The 20,240-nt window shown below is 46.1% G+C and overlaps 1 protein-coding gene across 1 annotated transcript in view; it reads left to right on the top strand.

Moving 5' to 3' along the window:
* LOC147424304 (uncharacterized) overlaps positions 1–20,240 on the top strand; it is a 101,410-nt gene that overhangs the window by 68,611 nt on the left and 12,559 nt on the right. The window contains exon 4 of the mRNA XM_086500825.1: positions 7,818–7,881. Within this exon, the coding sequence (XP_086356951.1) occupies positions 7,818–7,881 (64 nt within the window). The remainder of the gene's footprint in view (positions 1–7,817; positions 7,882–20,240) is intronic.

Genomic DNA, 20,240 nt, shown 5'->3' with positions numbered 1-20,240 from the left:
GCACAAATGCTATTACAATGGTCCTAAATGCTGAAATGCTAACGGGTACTTGTGGTAGATGCTTGGTTCTTGCGAGGCTAAGGCTTGGATACTGAAAACGCTTGGATTGAAATCTGGAAACACTGGCGATAGGCTGAAAACGCTGGACTGAGGATGAAAACGCTGATTGACAGACTGAGGAGGTTGGAAACCGGGTGATGTTGGGCTGAAAACACTGGTAGTGATGTTGCGGGTACTTGGTACGGTTCTGCAGGTTCTAACTTATGCTTAAGAGATGACCCTTGAGGTCACGTATATAGGACTTTCAAGCTGGGTCAAGCAATGATTTACTTAGCCCCACGACCTTGTTGAAAGAAATCTTTATTTTTATTAAGTGACTTAAGGGACTGCTCATATGCCCGACTTAAGTGAGTGATCATATGCCTATATGTTGAACATTGTACTGTGCAAAAGAGGGTATGCAACTATGACCTGCTTGAAAATGCATGTCGTGCTAGATGCTCACGAAGTGCCAAGCTAGATCCTAAGCTATACTAACACTGACGCTAGACTATAGCAGTAGCTTGTCCACGTGGCTCAAGTGCAATGTGCATGTGACACCCCCCCCCCCCCCCCCCCCCCTTGTACTGTGCAAGAGAGGGTATGCAACTATGACATGCCTGAAAATGCATGTCCTGCTAGAGGCTCACAAAGTGCCAGGCTAGATCCTAAGCTAAACTAAGAATGACGCTATACTATAGCAGTAGCTTGTCCACGTGGCTCAAGTGCAATGTGCATGTGACCCCCCCCCCCCCCCCCCCCCCCCCCCCCCCCCCCCCCTCCGCGGCCCACTCCCTCCTGTTAAAGGTGAGACATAACTATTGAACTTCTTTTTGTGGATACTTTTTGTACTTCTGATGCTAAATGCTTGTGGATGCATAAGCCGATGAAAACTCGTGATACTGCGGATGTAGGTACTGCTGCGATGTAAACACTGACCATACGAGTTACTAGGTAGCCTTACTACTGTCGCAGAATACCAGCCTTGATGATGACTCTGCCTTGCGAGCAAGTACTACCGCTCGAATAGTCCTGTCGTCAAAGCATTGTGAGTGAAGATGAAAGGTAAGGTGCTTATTTCCAAGGGTTGCTTGTCGACGGAACTCGATGTACGCTCCATGCAAATGTGAATGCAAGTCCTTTCTTCAATGCCTTCCATATCCGCAGAGAAGGCAAGCAAATCTTGGTATTCAAGATCTGGATTTTCGTGTGTCCAATGTCGATCTTTGTTCAAAGACATAGCAATGAAGACGGGAGCACGCCTGATGCACGATGGAGGAAGGGTGGGAGTGGGTAATAAGTTCAGAGCAGCGACGCGAAGCTTCTTTGGGGGAAACAACTTGAGAGAGATTCTTTGGGTTCTTGGTTCTTTCCTTGATTTCGTGAAGCCGAAGGATGCACAAAGCTCTGATACCAATGCCAGGTGTAACGGAAGTGTTTAAGGATAATGCTCGGATCTGATACTGCGCACAAACACAAGGTTACTTTAGTTCACTTGAAAAGAGAAACTGAACTGAACACAATGAAGGAGAGAGAAAAAAGAGAGACAACAGTGCATATTGGGTCCCAACCCCTTGCTCTGTTGCCAGAGAAAGTACTTGCTTTATTTACTTGCACAAATGTTGTTACAATGGTCCTAAATGTTAAGATGTTGACGTGTACTCGTGGTAGATGCTTGGTTCTTGCGAGGTCAAGGGTTGGATATTGAAAACGCTAGGGTTGGTCTTGATCTGCAAGTGAAGATGCTGCTGGAAACGCTACTGGATTTGAAGGTAGATGGTGGCGATGGACTGAAATCTGGAAACGCTGGCGATAGGATGAAAACGTTGGACTGAGGATGAAAACGCTGATCTGCTACTGATGATGGAAATGCTGGACTGAGGAAGGCTGAAAACGCGAGGTACTGATGCTGCGGGTACTTGGTATGGTTCTGCAGGTTTTGACTTATGCTTGAGAGGTGACCCTTGCGGTCATGTATATAGGACTTTTAGACTGGGTCGAGCAGTGATTTACTGAGCCCCACGACCTTGTTGAAAGAAATGCCTATTATTAGTAAGTGACTTAAGGGATTGCTGATATGCCCGACTTAAGTGATTGTTCATATGCCTATATGCTGAACTGACTGTATTGTGCAAGAGAGGATATGCAACTATGACTTGCCTGAACATGCATGACCTACTAGAGGCTCACCAAGCGCCAGGCTAGATCCTAAGCTAAACTAAGACTGATGCTATAGCAGTAGCTTGTCCACGTGACTCAAGTGCAATGCGCACGTGACAGGCAGCTCCAACCACACAAGGACGGGGATGGTGCCATTACACTTGTCATAGGCAAACTGAGGTTGCATTGTCGGGGATATGTAGGGCGCGAGGACATTTACATCATCCCTTTGGAAGGGTGTGACGTCCTTTTGGGAATCCCCTGGTACCACAAGAACGGCGTTTTGGTCGACTACATGGCCAACATTGAAGAACAATAAGGGTAGAGATATTAATCTTGATGTAAAATTAAAGGGCGAGTCCGTCCCACTTGTATCGGCTTTGACCGTTTCAAAATTAATGAAATCAAGCCTTTTTGTTTACTCGATCTACTTGAATGAGGTAAATGACAATAAACGTCAAATTTGTCAGACCTAGAGAAAGAACGACAAGACTTTCTACAAGCTCAAGCCGATTGTTTCTATGAGGGTTTGCTTGGAGAGTTACCTCCTTAACGATCTGAATATCACACGATTGATCTAATTCTCGGCAGCACGCCACCGAACCGGCCACCGTACAGAGTAAGTAGAGCCCAAAACGAGGAAATTATGAACCAAGTTAAAGAGCTTCTTGAAAAGGGTCTAATTCAGCCCAATACATCACCTTATTGTTTACTAGTGTTGCTTGTACGAAAGAAAGATGAATGTTGGAGAATGTGCATTGACTACAGATCTGTCCACAAAATCACCATTAAGAACAAGTTACCAATGCCCAAGATCGATGATATGTTGGACAAGTTACAGGGTTCTACATGCTTTAGAAAAATCGACGTGAAAAGTGGCTATCATTAGATTAGGATCGCTCCTAGAGATGTATACAAGACCGCATTCTGGACGTCCTTCGGATTGTACGGGGTTTCGTGATGCCTTTTGGTCTCACAAATGCTCCTGCAACATTCACTAGGATGATGGACCGGATTTTTCGAGAGTACTGGTCATTTGTGGGCACCTTTTACCATGACATCATTGTATTCTCTAAGTATGAGGTAGAGCACATACAACATCTCTTGCAGGTTTTTTAGGCACCTTGCACTTTCCTTCAAGGGTGAATCTGGGTATATCTTGGATTCATCTAGGTATACTACAACGACATAGATTGGTGGTTAATGAGAAAAGGAGCGAGTTTTTCTTGCCATAGATACACTTATTGGGACACATTCTCTTCGGAGGGTGTAAAGGTGGACCCGACAAAGGAGGAAACTAGTAGAAACTGGCCAAATTTGAAGAATATACATGAAGTTTATAGTTTTTTGGGCTTATGTTCGTACTACAGGCGGTTCATTCAAAAGTTTGCGGAGATAGCTTCTCCCTTACACATTTTGACTTAGAGAGGAGTGCCTGTTACTTGGGGACCATCGGAAATTGCCGCATTCAAGACTTTTAAGGAGAAGTTGATAACTCGTCCTGTGTTGACTCTACCAGTTTTGCAGAAATAATTTGAAGTTTACTGTGATGCGTGTGGACGCAGTCTGGGGAGAGTCTTAAAGGAGGAGGGGCATGTTGTAGCTTATGAGAGTAGAATGTTCTTGCCACCAAAGCGCGTTGCACAAATCTATGAGAAGGAGCTATTGGCAGTCATACATGCTTTTACTCACTGGAGCCATTTTCTCCTTGTAGAGCTGACTTTATAGTGTTCACAGATCACCAGAGTTTGACATACTTCTTGTCCCAAAAGCATCTTTCGGATAAGTGGGATTTTGTGTCGCAGTTTCATTTTCAGATAGTCCACGTTAAGGAAAAGAACTCGGTGGTAGACGCGTTGTCTCGCATGCCATAGATATTTGCTATTTCAGCAATACACCATCAAAAGTTCAAAGTTATAGTTGATTAGTACGCCACAGATCTAGTTTTTGTAGACATCTTTGACCGCTTGATGAGTGAGGAGACAGTTGCAGGATATGCTCTAAAGGAAGGTTATTCCATGCAAAAGACAATGTTGTGTTACTTAGGGGTTGAGGAACAAGGTTTTGACAGAGTGCCATAGTCCACCTTTTGCTTGCCATTGAGGCATCAAGACCACCTTGAATGGTTTGGAGAAATAATTCTATTGGCCAAGGTTCAAAAAGGATGTGGATGTGGTTGTTCGCAATTGTTTGGTGTGTCAGAAGATCAAGTTTGATGGACATAAGGCACCTTGTCTTCTACAGTCTTTACCCATTCCTAGCAGACCTTGGGAGAGTATAGCAATGGACTTCATTTTTTATCTTCCAAAGAATTAGAGTCGGCATGATGGCATTTGGACAGTCATTGACCGATTTAGTAAACAGGCTCACTTTTTTCTAGTAAAGAAGACAGTTCAAGACGACCATCTGGCTAAGCTGTTTATCTTATAGATTTTCCGATTACGTAGTATGCCTGAATCTGTAGTATCAGATAGGGATTCCCATTTCACGAGTTTGTTTTGGAGAGAAATCTAGGAGAATATAGGCACACGGCTTAATTTTTGTCCTCGCTTCATCCACACACAGATGGGCAGTCGGAGATAGCCAATTCAATGGTTTTAGATTTGTCAAAAACTTATATCTATGATCAGGAGAGGGTATCAAGAAGGTTTCACCCATTCTGAGATAAGATTTTTGAAGCAAATAAGTATACATAGGATCTGGATACTGTTTTTGCCAAGGTGCCGGAGGCTTTGGAGAAGTCTCAAGCACAGGGTAAGAAGGCAACAGACAAGCATCGGCGTGACTTGCAATTGAAGGAAGATGATTGGGTGCTACTCGGTTTGAGAAGGCACGATTACGAAAACGGAAGGGTAAGGAGGGACTTTTTCCAAAGCTAAGTATGCGATACTATAGACCTTTCCATATACAAGAAAAGATAAATGATGTATCCTTGACATTGAAGTTACCAGATACTTGGAAGATTCGCAATGCATATCATGCGAGTCTATTGAGACCTTTCAAAGGTGAAGTGGCAGTGGACAAGGAGCAAGACGAGCAACCCGAAGTGGAAGAAACAAAAGAGATTCTCATTCCCGAATAGGTCTTGGCTCACAAGGAAAGGAAAGTGAAAGGTAAGATGACACGACGGTATTTGGTGAAGTTCAGGAATTATCTAACTCTTGATGCCAAGTGGATGGAGGAGGAGGACTTAGAAGATTCTCCTTAGATACTAGAGCTTTAGCTTGAAGCTTTTGGTTTAGCACCGACTATTCCAAGAGTTATTGATGAATGAGCAGGTTGAGTCTGGTTCGATGCGGATTGCACAAGAGGAGAGTTACTCCGCTCCTTTGTCATAGGTTACCTTGATGGATAAAGTCACTGATTTTTTTTGAGGTTTCAGGGATATTGACAAGCTCATAGTATTATGTTGAATGGCTTTATGTAAAGAAGTACTTTAAATGGGAATTCCTAAAATGAATTTGTTACACATGCTCTCTCGTGTGTGTATTGTTTGAGTACATGTCTGAAAGGCAAAATGATTGCAACATTTTGTCTTGCTCACGTGAGGCGTGGTGTGGATGTGAAAGTAACGAGATTTAGTAGATCGACATCCGTGAAAATATCAGTGCGGTCTAGATGTGATTGCTAAATAAGTTACAATGAACATGATTCTCATCTAAGATCGCGTCGGGGATAGTGATGTGAATGTCTTCACTGACTGTAGTCTTCGTGCAAGTGCTGGAAGTATATGGTCTAGTACGTCGGTATTTAGAGTCACTCTACTGAACTAGTTTTTGTCCTATGTCTATTTTGCAGGCGTAACGAGGACGATTACAATTCTTTTAAGAGGGGGTATGTCGCAAAGTGATGATGTGGCATGGCCTACATGACAGAATTCACACAGAAGGGACCAAAACCCTAGCGAAAGAGGTAGAAGAAGTTTTACCAACTTGCAAATTATGGGCGAGTGGCTCAGGAGGTGTTAGGCTTAAAAACGTAACCCATCTTAACTCATGGAACTTTGCTGAAGGGCCTAAAACCTCTTACAATTAAAGCAGGGCCCAAAATTTGCATAGAGCTGATGATGTGGCAGACTGTTCGGATATCCGTGTTTTGCGGTGGGATTTGCGGTAGCGTGATGACATGGCAGAAGCATATGGACAGTCGATGGGGGTGCTTGCTTTTGGGTACCAGATGCTTTTAGAACTGCAGCAATTCATGTAATCGATTTTGAGTTTGACCAAGGGTCTTTATAAGTGTGCCCAGGGCCTCACTTTTACTCGGTTTTGTGTGGGAGCGCTGAGAGAAGGAGAATCCTCGGACATTGTACCTTGAGAAGCATAATAATAAAGAAATACCGAGAAGGGGCGCCAGTCTTTGGGGCCAGTGCATCTAGGTGCGGAACTCCGCCGTGCCGTTGTCTCTCCTTTTCTCTCTCCTTCTATTTCAGTTCTGTTCAGTTGTTTCCAGTTCCTCTCATGTATGTTGCTGTAGATCTTTGGCTTGGAGTGTCCAAGTCTATTACGTTGGTTCATGGAGGAGTTAACTAGCATCTGCCCCTTGAGATCCTTAAGACCCGATCATATTCTGGAGGTCCTTTCTATAGAGCCTTTAACTCTCTCCTTTTGAGCTGCCTTTTCCTTCATTAACTTGATCCTCTTCAGTTTTTGTATCAGATTCTTGGTCAGAATTTTGCTACTCTGTTTCTAAGTTGCTCATGTTCTGGTGGATAGGCTCTTTGAAGATAGGCTGACTCAAGCATCCTCAAGGACTATCAGAATACAGCCCTGTTTTTCTGCCAAAAAAACAGACTGCCCAAGGGTGTTTGAACCCTTGTGTAGAGATTAGAGCCTATAAACACTTGCTAGACACAAGTAAGAGAAAGGGGCTTGTTATAGAGAATGGGTTGCAAGATCAGATCCATAATGTGTACATGGCTGAGATGTACAAGAGGTTGTGCCTAAAAGAAAATTGGTCATGTGTTGGAAAATATGGCTGCATGCACTTGCACCTATATATCAGAGTGTGTTCAAGTTAATTATTGGCTGAATATGGTTGAACATAAGTGGTCGAATTTGCTGCAGCAAAATCAGCCCAAGAATGCTGCCAAAAGAGGTCCAGACTGTATTATGTAGAGGATGTACAGAATTTCCCACAAAAAGGGCGCTCACCTGAAGGCTGATTTGTTTCTGCCTACACATTTCCTTGACTTTTTTGTTCTTTGTTAATTTAACTTGACACTTGGCCTCCTCTAACATATAGTAAAAGAGCACATTGCTGTGGTGACTATTTAAACCTCGCTAAAATTAATAGCTTACCGGAAACCTTGAACTTCGTATGTCCTCTCAGTCTGCCTGTAGATGATAAAGCTCATTTTACTCATTTGTTAAAGAAATATAAGCGCTTTTTGAGTCGACAAACCAATATACTTGCACTGGGAGTGAGAAGTTGCCGTTGTTCGACTTATCCTAGCTCTATTTTTCACAGAGTGCTTGTTTAAGGGACTTAGGCTTAAATGTAAAATTGTGGAGCCTGTTTGGATGTGTCATTTGAATTAATTTGCTTGTTTGTGTCCACAATATAACATCATAAATCTTGACATTTTCTTTGTTCGTTTATGGAATATTTTTGAATAGGGAAGTAGCAACAGTTTCGCAGCAGTTGCAAGACGTGGACATCAATCTGGGAGTACATTTTCAGGTCTGCATTTCTTGAAAGCATTGGCACTTTAACTGTTTTAGTTTTGTCATAGGCAAATTTTGTGTGGTCAATCTCTTCAAGTATTTGTTTATGTTGTATCCGGATGGGTAGATGCGTATTTGAACCTAGCATGATGTTGTGTATGGCAATGTAGCAGTTTTGTTATGGGTTTGAGCGCAAAAATGTTGATTAATTACATTAAAGGGAAATATGGCTTTTTCCTTGTAGATATATCACCAATAACATTGCTGATGCAAATTTGGGGATAGTATCTGCCAAAACAAGGACAGAGAGGCTCGCTGTTGCCCTCGCCCCCCTCCCCTGCGCACGCACCTGCACCCCCTCTCTCGCCATCTCTCTCCCCTCCTTCATCCCTCGTGCTGCGCTGCCCTGCCCAGCCCGCTGCCTGTTCTGCCGCTGCCAGCCCAGCGTGCAGCCAGCCCATAGCGGCGTAGTGCGCCCGCCCTACCCTGCCCGCCCCAGCCCATCGCGCCTCAGCCCGCCTGCCCCTGCCTCCCATTCCCGCTTGCATTCACCCCCCCCAATCCCACTTTTTAGCTCGCAGGAGTTTGTCTTCTCAGCCTTCTGGGAGTTTCGCGTCACCTTCGTCCTTCTTGATTCACCAGCAATCAGAGAATGGTGGCTTCAAAGGGACTCTACAGAAGTCCCCTCGCCCGACATCGCGGAGCCGACCCTTCGACTTACTCTCTTGCCAGAAGAGCAAGCGAGCCTGATGGCCGAAGTGGAACGTTTGCAAGCCACTTCGGTTATCTGCAAGATCATTGGCACTCGGCCCAGTTGGGGCGAGGTTGAGGATCTACTCCAGGCCCCCCTTCTCTCCAATGTGGGCAAGATCACCGTTGTCCAGATCCTCGGGAGAGTATACTACTAGATACAGGTCGAGTCTCAAGAGGTGACGGCCAAGGTGATTTCGATGAGCCCGCTCGGCGTCCGAGCAACTCGAGCCTACTTCAGACGATGGCACTATGGTTTTGATCCCTCTACAGATGTTTTGATGCCTCCTCCTCAAGACCATGGTTTTGGTCTTGAGGAGGAGGCAGATTCGCCGATCTCGGTTTGTTTCCCAAGCTTGAGCCGAGAGTACTTCCCTCTTCTCCCCAAAATTGGTTCCATGTTCGGGACAGTTCTGGAGTCTCCGCGCACTGTAGCTTCAGTTGTGGCCAAGGCCGTTGGTTTGTCTACTGTGCGGGTTCTTGTTCGAGACACACACTCCCTCCCCTAGATGGTACTGCTCCCTAGGTGGTACTGCTGCCTCGGGTGAGTGGGGGATGGATCAGATAGAGTGTGGAGTATTTAGGTCTCCCGAATCAGTGTTTCATTTGCAGACAGATGGGCCATTTGGCAAAGGCCTGTCCTCGCAGGAGACCTCGACCCACAGCGCATGCGCAACCTCCCAAGGCTGAGCATGCCCAGCAGCCAGATTCACAGGACACACAGGCTGGTACCTCGACCGAGACCAGCGATCAGATAGCTTACGGTTGGTAGCAGGTGCCCGGCCGTTGCTGACAGGGGCGGGCTTGTCCCACTGCTCCCCCTAGTGGCCGACCTTCTGCAGCTCAGCAGCACTGGGTTCCGACTAGGAACCGTTTTGACCCCCTTTAGCAGGACCCGCTTGAGGAGGCTCCATCCTCTTTAGTTCCTCCACCTCCACCTCCTCCTTCTTTAGACGCTGTCGCTTCGCCTCCCCCTCCTCCACCCCCACCCTCGCCTCCCTTGAGCCGACGCCCACCTTGGGTATGGCAGTCCTACCGGACATCCGCTGGACGGGGGCCTTTTTCTACCAGGCGAAAATCCTGGAGTACCTGGGCAAGATTCAGTACGGTCTGTGAGTTACAAGGGTTTGTCCCTCTCTCTCAGCCTTGGTCCTTAAATGCATCACTGAATTCGTTTGGTGATTTCCCGACGTTACCCTCGGGTGGCGTGACTAACAAGGGAACATGGACTGACTAACATGGCATGAAAAGACTTTTTACTCCCCCGAGGGGGAAACTTGCTTCCATTCCCCGTTGACATGCCACGATACGGCATGGAAGCGCTTTTCCCTTTGTCGGCAAGTCCGCAAGGTAATTTGTCTTTGACTCGTTTGCGTGCACGCGAAGCAAAGGCAGTTCCTTGCTGGCTTGCCGGCTCTAGCCCAAAAAAGTAAAAAGTAAAAAAACCTCCACCCTCGCCTCCCGTCCCTCCTCTCTCCCCGGTGGGGCCCATAGCCTCATCTCCCGACCCCTCTTCCACTCCTCCTTAGACGCAGGGAACTGGACACGCGTCTGCCACGATGCGATCTCTTGGTAGTGCTTTCGCTACGAGCCGTGTGGCTCGAGAGGGATAGCCCCACCTGAGGCCGCTTTGGTGCATACTTCTCCTTTTGCAGCAGTCCCTAAAGGTTTGACCAGCTCGTAGACGCTGGGACTTCTCCGACTACAGCTTCACACGGTTCTTGGGTGACTCTTCTTCTGACTTGGAGGAGGCTTGCTTTCGAGTCCACGTCCTCTTTCTTGCAGCTAGAGCTATTGAGGCTCTGGACACAGCGGTGGGTTTCTCCGTTCCGCTTAGGGATCCCACAGAGTGGACCCTGCACACAGTTCTTGACTGGCTCCAGATTCAGCTACTAAGTTCTCACACCACATAGGGGACTTAGGGGTGCAGACACTTTGGCCTCTTACCAAGTTCAAGGTGACCCATGTCGGGTTAAAGGCCCAAATGGCCCCTCTTTGTGTATAGTTTAAAGGTTATTAACCTTTGGCCAAGTTCACATTGAACTTGGCCACTAACTTCAAAATTGGTCCTATACTTTTAATAAAGGGAAGGTTAGTCATTTTACTCACCCAATTCTTCCCCTTCCAAAATCTAGCGCTACCTCTCTCTCTCCCTCTTCGTTCTACTAGCGCCCACCTCTCTGCTTGCACTCGCCCCTCTCCAAGGTACACACCCTGCACTTCTTCGCGTGCTCTATCACTTGCACACACCGCTCCACGCTCATCAACTCGTATCAAAGCCCAATTAGGGTTTGCTCCCAAACCTGCAAACGCTGATTTTCAGCCAAGGAGGGAAACTTTCAGGCGAGATTTTGCAATTTCATCGCCAAAGGACTCGTCTCCACACACTGGAGAGCTCCCGGCAAGTCAAATTGACCTAAAACAGGCTGAAATTAGGTCAAAATCAGCAAATTACAGGTTATAACAGCAAAATACAGGTTTTGAATGATGCATTAAGGTGTGGGAACATCTTTGTTAAGTCCCCGCTACTCGAAAACACTGAAATTGCCGAAAAATAGGTTCCAAAACAGGTGTTTTCAGCAAATTTCAGATTTACGCAGGTTTTTGCAAGTGTTTTAATGATGCGACTACATTGGGGAAAGTGCAAATTGATGCAATCTATGCACATTTGACAAGTTTTGGCTATGTATGACCATTTGTGGCTCAATTTTGTGCAATTTGATGCTACAAATTGGGGCTTTTGGTCATACATGCTTGTAAAGGTTATGTATTAGCCTTATGTATGTTCTGTGAGGTTAAAAACAACTAAAATTGTCGTTTTTGAGCACAAATTCGCTCGTTGAAATTTCCTGCGCATAAATTTCAGAAATTGTTTTTTGTGCCTAAATCGATCTATTTTGCCCCAAATTGCTCCTGTGACCATTTAGAGCTGTAGTGCACACCTCTGTGAGGTTATACTCCGGTTTTTGTGCATTTTGTCCAAAAATTTAGTGTATTAGCCCTCTTATTCGTGCAACTATGGCCTCATCTGCTTCGGATGTGAAGAATCTCTTCGAGATTAGGAGGTTCGATGGAACAGGTTTCGATCTTTGGAAAGACAGGATCCACAAAGATCGACAGGATCCAGGGAATCCTATTTCTCAAGGATTGTGAAGGGGCACTTGAATAGGTAAAGCCACAGAATATGACGGATGAAGTATGGGTTAGCGTGAAGAGGAAGGCTGTTAAATACATTAAAATGTCCATGACCGATGAGATAGTCATTGATGTGAAAGGTGTCGCAAGTGCTTTTAATGTGTGGGAGAAGTTAAAGGGAATGTATGAGAATACAAAGCTTGTCAACCAAGTGCATTTGATGCGAAAACTTGTTGGCATGCAACTAGATGAGTTGAAGAGCATTGCAGAGCACTTGTCGTTGTTCGCAGGTACTTTGTCGCAGTTACCGGATTTAGGCTTGCCCCGTTTTGATGATAAGCTGAAAGCTATCTTCTTGCTTATGACCTTACCTAAGTCATGGGAAACATTGGTGGTTTCATTGTCCAATAACCCCAATTTGACCTTTGATGGTGTTAGGGGTTCTATCTTGAATGAGGAAATCAGGAGGAAAGCAAGTGGAGAGGGAGGCAGCTCTATCAACATAGTTAGAGGCAGGACAGAAAAGAAGAATGCCTATGCACAAAGGAGTAAGAGTAAGGAAAGAGGAATACCAGCAAAGGCAAGGGTGATGTGACTTGCTATCAATGTGGTAGGAAAGGTCACAAGAAACCCGATTTTGCAGGTACTACAAAGCTGAGTTAGAACGGAAAAAGAACAGCGGAGACAAAAAGAAAGAGAAGAAGGAAGTCAAGATAGATGCACAGGATAGCTGAAAAGACAAAGATAAGGACAATGTGGCTTCTAGTGTTGTGATTGAGGAGCTGTCGGATGTAGAGGACATCTTGTGTGCCACTTTGTCAGATGATGATGCTTATGACATTGATGCCTCTCTTAATGTTCATTCACAGGACATGCAGATCACCAAGAGTAATCTTATTGATGCTTTGTTGACTGTCAATGATGCATTATCCCAGACTTGGATTGTTGATTCAGGTGCTTCATTTCATGTGACTCCTATTAAGAAGTGTTTCTCTACTTTTGATGCAGGCAAACGTGGCCATGTATACCTTGGAAACAATTATGCATGTTCCATCGAGGGTATTGGCACTGTGCATCTCTCCGTAGATGGCACAAATGAGCTTGTCTTGCATGATGTTAGATATGTGCCGAAAATCAAGAAGAGCCTCCTTTCTGTTGGTCAGATGGATATGCTTGGTTACAGCATCTTGTTTGAGAGAGGATCATGGAAAATGATTAAAGGCTCAAGGTTGATTGTAAAGGGCACAAAGAAAGGGACACTTTACTGCATGCATGGAAAGGCAGTGTTGGGCAAGTTTATTGCATTGGCTGAAATTAACTCTCACATGGAGTTGTGGCACAAGAGGCTTGGCCATATGAGCCAAAAGGGCCTTTCTAAGCTTTGTACTTTGGACAAGCTTGATGCTAAAGGCACAAAGCTTGACTTTTGTAATGAATGTCAATATGGCAAGCAAGTAAAGCGTTCTTATTACTCTGGTGTCTCTCGTAAATCTTGTGTGCTTGATCTTGTACATTCTGATGTGTGTAGCATGCCTACTAAGTGTATGGGAGGTGCATGCTATTTTGTCTCCTTTATTGATGATCATTCTAGGAAAATTTGGGTTTATTTGCTTAAATCTAAGGATGAAGCCTTTGCTGCGTTTAAGAGATTTCATGCATTTGTGACCACCCAAACAGGTAGAAAGCTAAAATGCTTGCGTACGGACAATGGGGGGAAGTTCACAAGTGCTGAATTTAACAAATTTTGTGAAAATTTGGGCATTAAGAGGGAGCTTACTGTGCCATACAGCCCCTCTTCTAACGATGTGGCTGAAAGATTCTATAGAACACTTTGTGAGAGGGTGACATGCATGCTGTCCACAGCTAATCTCTCTCATGGATTTTGGGGAGAAGCTTTGAAAACTGCAGTGCATATATGCAATCGATCCCCTCACATGTCTTTGAAAGGTGACATCCCTGAAGAGGTTTGGTCTGGCCAGCCTGCTTCATATGATCACTTACGCATTTTTGGTTGCGAGGCTTTTGTGCATGTTAGACCTGAGTTGAGGAGTAAACTAGATGCCAAGTCCATTAAAGGCCTTTCCATGGGATATGGTGAAGAAGGCGAAATGGGTTACAGGGTTTGGTTACCTCAGCTCAAAAGGGTTGTACGCAGCCGGGATGTTGTTTTTAATGAGGCAAGGTTGCTTCAAAACAATTGTGCCTCAAAGCATGACCATAAAAAGGTCAAATTTCAGCATGACCAGCCACCTGTTAGGCCTATTTTTGACCCTCAGGATGCACCACATATGGCTGAAAATGTAGATGTTCCAGTGATGTTTGAGCCAGATGATGTTGGGCAGCAAATTGAGGCTCCTGAAGGGCATTTGCAGCCACGAAACAATGCTGAAAATGGTGCTGAAAATGATGTACAGCAACCCATTGTTGATGATTTTATCATGCCACCTGATGTAAACCCATTGCCGGATAATGTGGATCATTCGGTGAGGCGGTCTACTCGTCAAAGATGGCCTTTGAGCAGATATGATCCCTCTTTGCATTACGTTATGTTGACAGATGAGGGAGAGCGTCTCTTACGTATAAAGAGACAAAGACATGTGAGCACAACGAAAAATGGGAGCTTGCGATGTAGGAAGAGATTAAAGCAGAGGAAGGAAGGCTATTCCTAACAAATGGGTGTATAAAATCAAAATAGTTGATGCAAAACCCAAGTATAAGGCAAGGCTAGTTGCAAAGGGATATGTTCAAACCAAGGGCATAGACTTTCAGGAAGTGTTCTCTCCTGTTGTGAAGATGACCACTTTGCGTGTATTGTTTGCCATAGTGGCTGCTCTTAATTTGGAAATGGACCAAATGCATGTACATACCGCTTTCTTGCATGGTGATGTGGAAGAAGAGCTTTACATGAGGCAACCCGAGGGTTTTGTTATTCCTGGCAAGGAACATTTGGTATGTATGCTCAATAGAAGCTTGTATGGGCTGAAACAATCATGTAGACAATGGTACAAGAAGTTTGATCACTTCATGCTTAAACATGGTTACAAAAGAAGCCATGCAGACCATTGTTTGTATACCAAACGTGATGAAGATGGCAGCCCTATCATTCTTGTGCTCTATGTGGGTGATTTGTTGATAGCTGCAAAGAAAAGAAGCACTGTTGATGCTCTTAAAGGGTAGCTGAAATCTGCATTTTCAATGAAAGACCTTGGGGCAAGTGAACATATACTTGGAGTGCGTGTTACAAGGCAAAGAGACAAGCACCTATTGTATTTGTCGTAATAAAAGTACATTGAAAAGGTGCTGGACATATTTAGCATGGCTGAAGCAAAGCCTCTTGGTGTGCCATTACAACCATATGTCAAAATCTCTAAGGATGATTGTCCCAAGTCAATGGAAGAAGCCTTACGCTTCAGCTTGTGGTTCACTTATGTATGCTATGGTTGCTACTAGGCCTGATATAGCCCATGCAGTGGGAGTTGTGAGCCGGTTTATGGCTAATCCAGGCAGGTTGCATTAGGATGCAGTGAAGTCCATTATGAGGTACTTGAAAGGGACTAAAAACAAATGCCTTTGTGATGGTAAAGGACCATTGGAGTTGAAGAGATTTTGTGACTCTGACATGGCTGGTGATGTGGATACACGGAAATCCACAAGTGGCTATGTGTTTACTCTTGCGGGAGGTGTTGTTTCATGGTGTTCTAGATTGCAAAAGATTGTTGCATTGTCCACGACAGAGGCTGAATATATTTTAGCCACTGAGGTTTCCAAAGAAGCCATTTGGTTAGCACGTCTATGCAGCGAGTTTGGTTTGCCTGACAAGGCACCTATGCTTGGTTGTGATAGCCAGAGTGCCATATGCCTGGCAAAGAATGCCATGTCTCATGCACGCACAAAGCATATTGATGTGCGGTATCACTTCATACGAGAAGTACTTGAAGATGGCCTTATTACATTGGTTGGTCCATACATCACAAAATCCAGCAGATGCTCTCACTAAGTGCTTATCCAAAGCACAACATCATCTATGCATAGAGATGGTGGGAGTCACGTAGCTTAAAGGCGCCATTCATGTCTTTAAGTGGGAGGTTGTTGGGTTAAAGGCCCAAATGGCCCCCCTCTGTGTATAGTTTAAAGGTTATTAGGCTTTGGCCAAGTTCACATTGAACTTAATGTGAATTTGGCCACTAACTTTAAAATTGGTCTTATACTTTTAATAAAGGGAAGGTGAGTCATTTACTCACTCAATTCTTCCCCTTCCAAAATCTAGCGCTACCTCTCTCTCTCCCTCTTCGTTCTGCTAGCGCCCACCTCTCTGCTTGCACTCGCCCCTCTCCAAGGTACACACCCTGCACTTCTTCGTGTGATCTATCACTTGCACACACCGCTCCATGCTCATTAACGCAACGGGTTGCAGGCACAATGTGGTGCAATTGTTTGCTGACACTCAAAGCCCTCCTTGTTATGTATTTGTATATGAGGATTCTTGGACAGAGGATGTAGCCCTTCGGGCTGCACGCTCGGCTTGGGCTTGGGTGGGACAGTCACTTCTTTCGCGCTTGTCTACAGGCCGTCCGAATGCCGATTACTTCCCATCCAAACCGGCCTCAAAGATAGCGAGGTTGGCTGCTGTTGCAACATCTGTTTTCTCTCATTGACTCCATGGAGGATCATGTCATGGAATGTGCAGGGATTAGGTGGGCCCAAGTTTCAATGTTAGAGTGGTCGGTTGTGTCAGGAGCTTCAGAGATGCCTTGTGGGTGGTGAGATTTGACATTCTTATGCTACAGGAGCATCATCTTTGTGAGAGCCGCATTAGACGGTGTATTTTGATTTTGCGTGGTTGTTATGAGATGTTTTGGTCAGCTGCATTTGGACCTAGAGGCATCCATGGAGGGGTATGTATGACTATTGCGGATTCTCTGCAGTAGGCCATTGTGGGTAGATGTATTATTGTACCAAGCAGAGCTCAATGGATTACTATGCAGGTTCAGGGTTGCCTTATGGGTTTCCTGAACATTTATGCGCCCAATGTGGCAAGTGTTCGGGCAGAGTTTTGGTCTCAGGTTGTGGAGTCTTTGTCGCATGCAGGGCAGTGGTGTGTTGGGGGGGACTTCAACATGTTGGAGGACTCCTCAGATCGGAGATGGTGGGAGTCACGTAGCTTAAAGGCGCCATTCATGGTGGCAGTCACGTAGCTTAAAGGCGCCATTCATGTCTTTAAGTGGGAGGTTGTTGGGTTAAAGGCCCAAATGGCCCCCCTCTGTGTATAGTTTAAAGGTTATTAACCTTTGGCCAAGTTCACATTGAACTTAATGTGAATTTGGCCACTAACTTTAAAATTGGTCTTATACTTTTAATAAAGGGAAGGTGAGTCATTTACTCACTCAATTCTTCCCCTTCCAAAATCTAGCGCTACCTCTCTCTCTCCCTCTTCGTTCTGCTAGCGCCCACCTCTCTGCTTGCACTCGCCCCTCTCCAAGGTACACACCCTGCACTTCTTCGCGTGATCTATCACTTGCACACACCGCTCCATGCTCATTAACGCAACGGGTTGCAGGCACAATGTGGTGCAATTGTTTGCTGACACTCAAAGCCCTCCTTGTTATGTATTTGTATATGAGGATTCTTGGACAGAGGATGTAGCCCTTCGGGCTGCACGCTCGGCTTGGGCCTGGGTGGGACAATCACTTCTTTCGCGCTTGTCTAGAGGCCGTCCGAATGCCGATTACTTCCCATCCAAACCGGCCTCAAAGATAGCGAGGTTGGCTGCTGTTGCAACATCTGTTTTCTCTCATTGACTCCATGGAGGATCATGTCATGGAATGTGCAGGGATTAGGTGGGCCCAAGTTTCAATGTTAGAGTGGTCGGTTGTGTCAGGAGCTTCAGAGATGCCTTGTGGGTGGTGAGATTTGACATTCTTATGCTACAGGAGCATCATCTTTGTGAGAGCCGCATTAGACGGTGTATTTTGATTTTGCGTGGTTGTTATGAGATGTTTTGGTCAGCTGCATTTGGACCTAGAGGCATCCATGGAGGGGTATGTATGACTATTGCGGATTCTCTGCACTAGGCCATTGTGGGTAGATGTATTATTGTACCAAGCAGAGCTCAATGGATTACTATGCAGGTTCAGGGTTGCCTTATGGGTTTCTTGAACATTTATGCGCCCAATGTGGCAAGTGTTCGGGCAGAGTTCTGGTCTCAGGTTGTGGAGTCTTTGTCGCATGCAGGGCAGTGGTGTGTTGGGGGGGACTTCAACATGTTGGAGGACTCCTCAGATCGGATTGGCGGTGGCCATGTCACGGTACACGGGGCTGAGCTGGCAGCTTGAGAGCGGTTTTGTATGACTATGATGGTTTCTGATGTTTGGCAGCACTCAGGTTTTGTACGACCCCCTGATAGCCTGGTTTTCTCCCGTTTTGATCGCAAAGTTGGAGTAGCGAATCTATCCAGGATAGATCGCTTCTATGCTAGTGACTGTATCTGTGACTCACAGTGACAGATAGATAGAGGAGGAGCAGCACGATGCTACGCATTCCTGAGAGGATCTTGTTGGACTCTGAGCTCAAAGAGCGAGTGGTGGCCCTTTGGACAAAGGGCTTGGACACGCAGGACTCTCCTGTTGACAGAGTGGCCTTTGGACTTGCTCAACTTAGCCGTTTCTTTCTTTAGGAGTCTACGGCCTGCCTGGCTGTAGCGAGAGAGAAGCAGCAACGTCTTCGATGAGGAGTTGCTTCCCTGTAGAGGATGCAGGAGCAGTACCTAGACAGTCCCTTGTTGGAGGAGCAGTTGCATCAGGCTCGCCAGGAGCTTGCCAGCACAGAGGAGAGGCGTCATGAGTTTGCTTTCCATCGACAAGCATCTCAGGGGACCCAGGTGGGTGACAGAGTTACAGGGGCATTCTTTTAGACTGTGGGACCCCGGCATATGCACGCAAGCGTTAGCCAGTTGAGGAGGCTTGACGGGTCAGTTGCTTCAGAGCCAAAGGACATGCGTGCGGTTGCCACTGACTTTTACCGTGACCTGTTCTCAGCAGAGCCTCAGTCGGAGCGTCAGGATGCATGCTTAGAGCTGGTCTGGGCATAGATGTCTAGTCTTGTGACTGAGGAGATGCATCAGACTTGAGCTGCCTCTTCAGCTAGAGGAGCTCCACGTGGCCCTCAGAGCACTTTCCCGTGGTAGCTATCCAGGTGAGGATGGTTTGACTCCCAGTTTTTTCTTAGAGTATTGGGACTTGCTTGGCTCAGACCTTTGCAACGCTTTTTAGCACATCTTACAGACAGGAGAGATGCCTGACAGCATGAGTGAGGGTTTGATATCACCATCCTTAACTCAGCCTAAAAAAATTCTTGCCAAGGCTCTGCGTTTGAGGATTGAGCCACTTCTAGACAACATTATTTTTTTCCCCGAGAAAAAGATCCTTCTATAAGTTAATGAAACACCATAGGGCTACAACGACCTCTTCAAGAGAGGGCTACAACAACCATGATGGGGAGACTCTCCCAATGAAAAAACAACATATGTACAATGAGGCTAAATCAAGAAGTGGGAGGAGGGAAAAGCCACACAGGTGGACGATAGTGCCATTTGAGTACACCTTGGACCGTAGTGAAAAAAGGCCCAAGACGCCAGAGTCGAAGGAAAGCCTCTCTGCGCTCCCGCATGCGGTCGGAGCTGCCATGGAGTCTCTCGAGCTGTCCTCTGAGAGTGTGGATCAGCTCTAGCCAAAGATCGCGAACACTCTCTGCTGGTGGTACAAGGCGAGCCTCAAAGATGTTGAAGCAGCAGGCCCGTCAGATGAACCAGAGTGTCAGGCCATTGATGAGCTGCCAACACTCCTCTCTCTCACTGCACCACTCCTGTGGAGTAAGCTCTGTGGCAGGCTGGAGTGTAGCCCCCCCCCCTGCATCACTATCATCCTGCTGGTGGAAGATAGCTCAAACTGAAGTGTCGGGCCCGTGAGAGTGGACCAAGCAGCTGCCCCCCAAGTGTACTGCCGAGCCGTGGAAAGAGCAGGCATCAGCCGAAGAACACAAAGCCACACTTGTTGTGCCAAAGGACAGTCCCAAAGACAGTGACGCTGGCTCTCCACAAGATGGTCACAAGCTGCACATGCGGCCGAGACACCACTATGTACAAGCCAGCTCCCAACTGCTGTAGCTCTGTGTGCGACCAGCCACTGAAACAAAGTGACTCGCCTCGGCTGTCTGGAGTCCCACAACCTCTCCCAAAAAGCTGCCAAAAACTCTGCTGAGACCCTCCTCCTGTCAATCAGGTGCTGCAACAAGGCGAGCTTCTCTCTGTGCTGTGGGAATGTGACGTCCCAGTCGAACAGTATACTGAAAGAAAGGGACACCTAGGTGGTGTTCAGAAGAGAAAGGGTCCTTCCAAAGCCACTCTCCAAGATGCCACTGTACTCGTGCCAGTGGACAACTCTCCCAAGCCCACAGTCTCCAATGTCCAGTCTCAAGAGATGCTGGGTCAGGATC

This window comes from Adiantum capillus-veneris, chromosome 25 (assembly GCF_014529385.1).
Source record: "Adiantum capillus-veneris isolate H3 chromosome 25, ASM1452938v2, whole genome shotgun sequence".
NCBI lineage: Eukaryota > Viridiplantae > Streptophyta > Polypodiopsida > Polypodiales > Pteridaceae > Adiantum > Adiantum capillus-veneris.
The sequence above is the reverse complement of the archived record's forward strand: the minus strand, read 5'-3'. Positions and strand labels throughout refer to the sequence as shown.